Genomic DNA, 7291 nt, shown 5'->3' with positions numbered 1-7291 from the left:
GCAGCGTTTCATGAAAGGAACGCTGTTCTGCCGCGACCGTTGCGGATTCCGCGCAAAGTGGTCTGAACACGTTCATAATCCGCCGTGCCTATCGATTCGCCGCGATTCCGCGTAGGTCGCGGTTGCGAAAGTTTCGCGTTGGTTTGGGGGATCCTTTAAGCAAACACGTTATCCCTTATTTATCACTCAGTGCGCATGACAAGTATAACGTTTTACGTTTAACGTTTGTCAAAAAGTAGAGGGTCTAAAATCTCTCTTATATATTGACAACAACCCGCAATTTGACCCTTATTAGTTAGCTCTCATCCTATTGTTCATTCACTAACCACTTCGTCTGGTAGCCTATCAAGGTATATTTCCTCGAATTCCTTCAGTCCATCCAAAACAACATAAAGTCAATTAGATTTTGCTCTCACATATTTTATTACCCCTCTTTTTCCGTTATGAAATTTATTACATACTTTTATTCATTCCATTACATTTCATTAAAATCATATCTTTGACACCAACATTTACTTTACTGTATCCTTTATCTGTATTCTTTAGTTACTTTAATTTTTCCACAATTCCTCTCCCACTTTTAACAGACATAATTAATTAGTACAATAGTATGCTAATAAATTTAACACACTAATATATTCGCTTTCTGCATATTATACTGTTTATTTCACGATACTCAAAGCCTCATCTTGTTAGGCAACCAACAGTACATCTCATAAAAACTCTTAAAAACCTGAATTTTTGGTTCATTTAGCTTCCTATTCTTCCACGTCAGTCCAATAATTGTTTAGTATGTAGTATATTTCATTTTATTTAACTTAATTTAACTTTCATCTTGTCATTTACATTCGATGACGTCACACTTCGAACCATGAAATAGACCTACATTAAATCTATAAAATCTATAAGTTTTTCTGGAATAGAGAGTTGCCAATTGATACTTTATAATAGATTTTAATATTTAAATAATTTAAATTTGCATTTTCAGATTTTTATTAACAACCTTTACATTTTACTAAAAATCCAAAATCCAACCACACTTTATTACGCTTTAACCAAAAATTCTTGTCATGTCATGTCACTCTTGTCTTATTGAATGTCCATTTCCTATTTTCTTAGTTGGTCTGTGCCCATTGAACTGGCAAGTACCTAGTATTTTCGAGAAGGGAAGCATGTTGCCCTTAAGGCATGTATTCTATTATATCTAACAACATTGTTTTGTATTTATTTATACAAAGTATTATTTCTGCTTCTGATGGTTAATGCTGGTAAAAAACTGATATGCTGAATTAAAAACTGAATTTTATTTGTACACTGCTACAATATGATATAACCTTACGACATGATGATTATGATTGACATTGTCATGCGCGCTGTCACCAGCTGACATGGAACGAGCAATTATTTGCCATACACTTGTGTATTCTGCAACATACCGCCAGCCTTGAAATACCCTGGCTATTTCAAAAAGAAACAAAAAAAACAATAAACTACATTACAATAAAGGGTCATAATTGCCCAGTATACATCAAAACATAGAAATGAACTTAAATGTCTGTTGGTAATATGCACACGCGTGAGAGAGCTCTTGTCACTTCACCATTGTTTGTTTTTATTGTCACAACACGTATTCTATTGTCTCTGCCTCGATGTACCATTGAAATACGTCCTAACCTCCACTGTAGAGGTGGTAAATTATCTTCTCTAAGACACACTAGCTGGTCTATCTTCACTTCTTGGTTGCTAACAGTCCTCCATTTGGATCTTGACTGAAGTTGAGTTAAATATTCTGTTGACCATCTTGCCCAAAAATGTTGGAGCACTTGAGTCATATGTTGAAACGTGTTAAGATTTGAAATTCTTCGTAGGTCTGGCTCAGGAAAGGTTGTTAATGGTGAAAAGATTAAAAAATGACCTGGGGTCAAAGGTTGAAAATCTGATGGGTTAGAGGATAAAGGAGTTAAAGGTCTGGAATTAAGACATGCTTCAATTTGTGTTGTCAAAGTTCCAAAATTATCTACTGAAAATATATGATTTCCCACAATTCTTTTAAGATGAAATTTAAACGATTTGACTGCTGCCTCCCAAATTCCCCCATAATGTGGTGATCTAACAGGAATGAACTGCCACTTTATTGATTCTACTGTCAAAAAACTGTTAATTTCTGGTCTGGAATTCTGTACTAAATCGTACATTGATTTGAGTTGATTATTAGCCCCCACAAAAGTTGTGGCATTGTCCGATGAGATAGTCAATGGTTTACCTCTACGACTGATAAATCGTTTTAAGCAATTGAAAAAACTTTCAGTTGTTAAGTCTATTACAAGTTCTAAATGTGTAGCCTTTGTGCTAAAACAAACAAATATGCAAACATATATATGGATGATTTTTGAATTGCGTAATTTATTAGCTTTAACTGAGAATGGTCCACAATAATCTAAACCTGTATGTAAAAATGCTCTAGCAGGAGTAATTCGCCTCTCTGGTAAGTCACCCATAAGTTGATTGACTGAACTTGGCCTATTTTTAAAACATACAATGCACTTTCTTAAAATTCGTTTTACTGTAGTTAAACCTGATAATATCCAAAATCTAGTTCTCAATGTTGATAACAATAGTTGTGGACCAGCATGCAAGTTTTTATAATGTTCATCCCGAATGATACAAGTAGTAATGTGATGGTCTGAAGGTAAAAGTATTGGATGTCTTTGAGAAAAAGGTAAAAAATCTGCATTTTTGATCCTACCACCAACTCTGAGAATACCATCTTTAAGAAATGGATTAAGTGAAATAAGATTGCTATTCCTTTTGACTGTATTACCTTTCAAAATCTGTGAAATTTCTGATTGGAAACATTCATTCTGTACAAGTTTTACAATAGTATTTAAACTGACTTCCAGTTCTGGTATAGAAATTTGGCCACAATATTTGTCTGATTTATTAAGACAGTTATGTTTAAATCTTAAAAGCAATGCTATTATTCTTTGTAACCTTGATATTGAAGAATATTTATGGATTATACTAAATGGTTCCCTTTCTTTAACATGAGCTGATAACTGGTATTTAGGTCTTTTTTCTGGTAAATCCTTTACTGATTTAAATTTCGGTATAGGCCAGTTGTCTTCACTTTCTGATAACCATGAAGGTCCATGCCACCACAAGGAAGGAGTTGACAATGTTTTTGAGTCTATTCCTCTTGAAATAAGGTCTGCTGGATTTTCCTTTGAAGGAACATGTCTCCATTCATTTGCCTTGCTGTTTTCATGAATGTGAGCAATTCTGTTTGATACAAAAGGTTTCCAAACATGAGATTCGCTGTTTATCCATTGAATAACTATAGCTGAATCTGTCCAAAATGTAAATTTGGCAAAATTAATATCTGAACAATCTCTTACCTTTTTTACTAAATCTGTTAATACCATTGCTGCGCATAACTCTAATTTTGGAATTGTAAGTACCTTTAATGGTGCTACTCTACTTTTTGCAATAAGTAACTGACTCTGTTTCTGATCGTGATACTGACTAACAATATATAAACAAGCTCCGTAAGCTGCTTCAGATGCATCGCAAAATCCATGCAATTCTGTATATGTTCCTTGAAACAATGTAACATGTCGTGGAATACTGATTTGATTTAATTCTGTTAACTGATTTATAAAGTCTACAAAACAAGTATGAAGTTCAGCAGGAACTGATTCATCCCACTTTAAATTAAGTTTCCACAACTTCTGTAATATTATCTTTGCTTGAATGACATAAGGTCCTACTAAACCTAAAGGATCAAAAATTTGAGATATTGTTGACAAAATTGATCTCTTTGTAATTTTTTCAGTGTCTTTACATTTAATTTTGAATAACAAGTTATCTTGACCTGACTGCCAAGTTATTCCCAAAGTTTTATTTTCCTCTTTGCTTGAGATAAAATATTCTATACCTACTTGTTCTTGCTCTCCTGGTGAGAATGTATCTTTGTCGTTGGACATCCATTTTCTTAATATAAATTTTGACTTGCTAAGAATTTCCTGTAACTTATTTTTCAACTGTTTTGCCTGTTCTGCAGTTTCACATCCATATAACAAATCATCAACATAGAATCCATTTCTGATTACTACTGCTACATCTGGATCTGTTTCCTCAATTTCATTGGCTAGTTGGGTTAGGCTTCTTATCGCTAAGAATGGTGCACTTGCTGTTCCATATGTTACTGTTTTAAGTTTAAAATGTTGGATCTCTTCTGAGGGATTTGTACGCCATACGATTCTCTGATAGTTCTGGTAGTTTTCACTTACTAAGATTTGTCTGTACATTTTCTCAATGTCTGCTGCTAAAACTATATTAAAAAATCTGAATCTTATTAAGATAGAAAGAAGATCACTCTGTATAGTTGGTCCAACCTTTAAGCAATCATTTAATGATAAGCCTGTAGTTGTTTTTGCTGACCGTGGAACAACAATTTGTCCTTCTTGATTTTTCTGAAAACATGTCTGATAGTCTTTTTCACATGATTCTTCTTCTTTAGTTAGACATTTTGAATTATCAATATTTTCTATTTCCCAAAATTGTTTGATCTGATCATTAATGCTGTTGACAGTAAAAGTACACCTGATGGTTGGTTTATTTGAATGAAATGGAACATTCCCAGTAATAACCCAACCTAGCATGGTTTTTTGCAAAATTGGTAAAAATCTCTTAAGTCGAATTTGTCCAATGCATAATAAATCATAGAGTATAGAGGCACCTAATAAAATATCTATTTTCCCTGGTTTATAAAATGTTTCGTCTGCTAAAGTTACATTTTCTGGTATAGTAAATTCATTTCTGTTAAGATTGACTGTAGGTAATGTTTCTGTAATTTTATCTATAACTAAGAAAGAACTTTCAATCTGATATGCATTTACTCGAGACTTAATATTTGTAGTCACTGAATGGTTTATATGAGTTATTTTGTCATTTATACCTGATACTGGTATATTTATACATGACTTATCAAGTTTTAATTGTTTGCAAAGATCTGCTGTGATAAAATTTGATTGTGATCCTGAATCAAGTAATGCCCTTGCTTCAAATGTATTACCTGACTGGTCAAAAATATGTATAACTGCTGTTGCTAATAAAACTTCTGATTGATGATTGGCGCTTGAATTTAGAACTACTGATGTTGATGGCTGCACTGAATTAATATGTACTGTATTTACCTGGTTGTGCTCATTCATTGAGTTCTCAAATGATTCTGATTCTTGGTTCATATTGATGTGGCTTTGTTGCTGATCTGTTTGAAATCTAGAATTTGAGTAATGTAACAACGAGTTGTGCCTTCTCGTGCAAAATTTACAACCTCTGGTTGATACACACTTCTCTATTGAATGATTTCCTCTTAAACAGTTTGTGCATAATTTCATTTTTTGTACTTCAACATTTCTTTGTTTTACAGATAATTGTAGAAACTTATTACAATAAAAAATTGAGTGTGATTCTTTACAATAAAAACATTTAAAATTCTGATTAGTTTGATTTACGAATGATTGTACTTTATTTTTGTTATGTGGTTGATTATTATTTTTATGGTTTGCACCATGTGTTTGTTTATCATTATTTGCATAAAGGGTTTCTAAAAGACGAGAACGCTGACCTAAAAAACTTAAAAATTCTTCAATTGTTGGAAGTGCCTTTTTGCTTATATTCTCCGATTCCCACTGACGTCTTGTGTTATTGTCTAACTTAGAAGTTATTAAATATATTAACATTGTTGACCACTCCTTTACAGGTTGTTTAAATGATTCTAATACCCTTATATTTTTATTTACCTCATCAATCAGTTTTCTCAGCTGAGAAGGTGATTCTTTTTGTATCACGGATAACTCAAATAACGCCCGAACATGAGAATGTACTATGAGTTTATCATTCTGAAATCTATCTGTTAAGATCGACCAAGCAATCGTATAATTTTCATTCGTAACCTCCAAAGAGGAAATTACTGCTGCCGCACTGTCTGTCAAACAAGATTTGAGATAATAAAATTTTTTAATGTTACTTAAATTAGGATCATTGCCAATTAAACTAGTGAACCCGTCATAAAACTCAAGCCATGAGCTCCCACTTTCTACACCCCCATTTTCTGAGGCCCCACTGAACCTTGGAAGATCAATACAAGGTAACCTTATGTCTTGTGAAGCTTGTAACTGTGAACTACAACTTGTATTTATTGTGTCTGCTTGTTGATTAAATGTCTGTTTTTTTATTAAAATATCCGCTTTTGATATACAATCAAAAAACTTCTTTTCATATTCTTCTAGTTCAGCTTCATATTCCTTACTTTTATTTTTTGTCTCATCTAAATCTAATACCATAAGCTGAACCATTACCGAGTTAAAGTCTGACAATAAATCTTTTGCTACTGCTAGTCTGCATTCTAACTGATCTTTGTTTGCTTTACCTGACTCTACATCTTTTATAAAATTAAAAAATCTCGTTAACTGACCTTTTAAGGAAGTTTTAGTGGTTTTTAAGGTATTTTCATCTGTCATTCTGATGATTTATAAAAATTTACTGTTACAATACAAAACAACACAAATTAGAATGCAAGTCATGCATAGGAATTTTTTATAAAAAAGGATATTACATAGGATACCTGATTTCCAATGATTTTCTGATAATTTGCTTTGATTTTCTGTAATCCTGGCGTGGCCCGGTCATTAACCTCTGCTTCGAAATGGCCGCCAAAGCCAAAATGCTGTCTGGTTTTCTGGTAATTATTTGTTTCTTGTCCTGTCACGGTCGCCAAAATGTTTTGTATTTATTTATACAAAGTATTATTTCTGCTTCTGATGGTTAATGCTGGTAAAAAACTGATATGCTGAATTAAAAACTGAATTTTATTTGTACACTGCTACAATATGATATAACCTTACGACATGATGATTATGATTGACATTGTCATGCGCGCTGTCACCAGCTGACATGGAACGAGCAATTATTTGCCATACACTTGTGTATTCTGCAACAAACATCGACTTGTAGTCAACATATTCTGTTAATATATAATATGTAAACCATATATTATGGGGTTACCACTTTAAATAGTGTGCTAGTTTCAAACTACTCTCCAGAATGTAAGTATTCCCACATGTTTTTTCTTTCTAACAGTCACAATTTTAACTTTTTGCTTTAATCTAACGTGGAAATACTTCATTCTATGCACTGAAGATGTTCTGAATTAGAACGAAAACGTTTTGCAATCCATTTGGATGACTTTTTAGATAGTTTTAATAAACAATTTTATACCAGAATACAA

General features: G+C 32.8%; 1 protein-coding gene across 1 annotated transcript; it reads right to left on the bottom strand.

Moving 5' to 3' along the window:
- Positions 1-529: 529 nt before the first annotated feature.
- On the bottom strand, positions 530-6524 carry LOC126891718 (uncharacterized). Its single transcript, XM_050660987.1, has 2 exons — positions 5805-6524; positions 530-577 (listed from the first exon to the last, which is right to left on the bottom strand). The coding sequence occupies exons 1-2, from the start codon at positions 6522-6524 to the stop codon at positions 530-532; spliced, it is 768 nt and encodes a 255-aa protein (XP_050516944.1).
- Positions 6525-7291: the final 767 nt, after the last annotated feature.

Source organism: Diabrotica virgifera, chromosome 1, assembly GCF_917563875.1.
Source record: "Diabrotica virgifera virgifera chromosome 1, PGI_DIABVI_V3a".
Lineage (NCBI taxonomy): Eukaryota > Metazoa > Arthropoda > Insecta > Coleoptera > Chrysomelidae > Diabrotica > Diabrotica virgifera.
The sequence above is the reverse complement of the archived record's forward strand: the minus strand, read 5'-3'. Positions and strand labels throughout refer to the sequence as shown.

What these genes read in the sequence shown, in the direction of transcription:
- LOC126891718 (XM_050660987.1), bottom strand. Translation starts at nt 6,524, where the DNA reads ATGACAGATGAAAATACCTTAAAAACCACTAAAACTTCCTTAAAAGGT. An exon ending in TGAGAAAACTGATTGATGAG is followed by an intron (nt 578 to 5,804) that starts GTAAATAAAAAT and finishes GTCTGTTAAAAG; the next exon opens with TGGGAGAGGAATTGTGGAAA.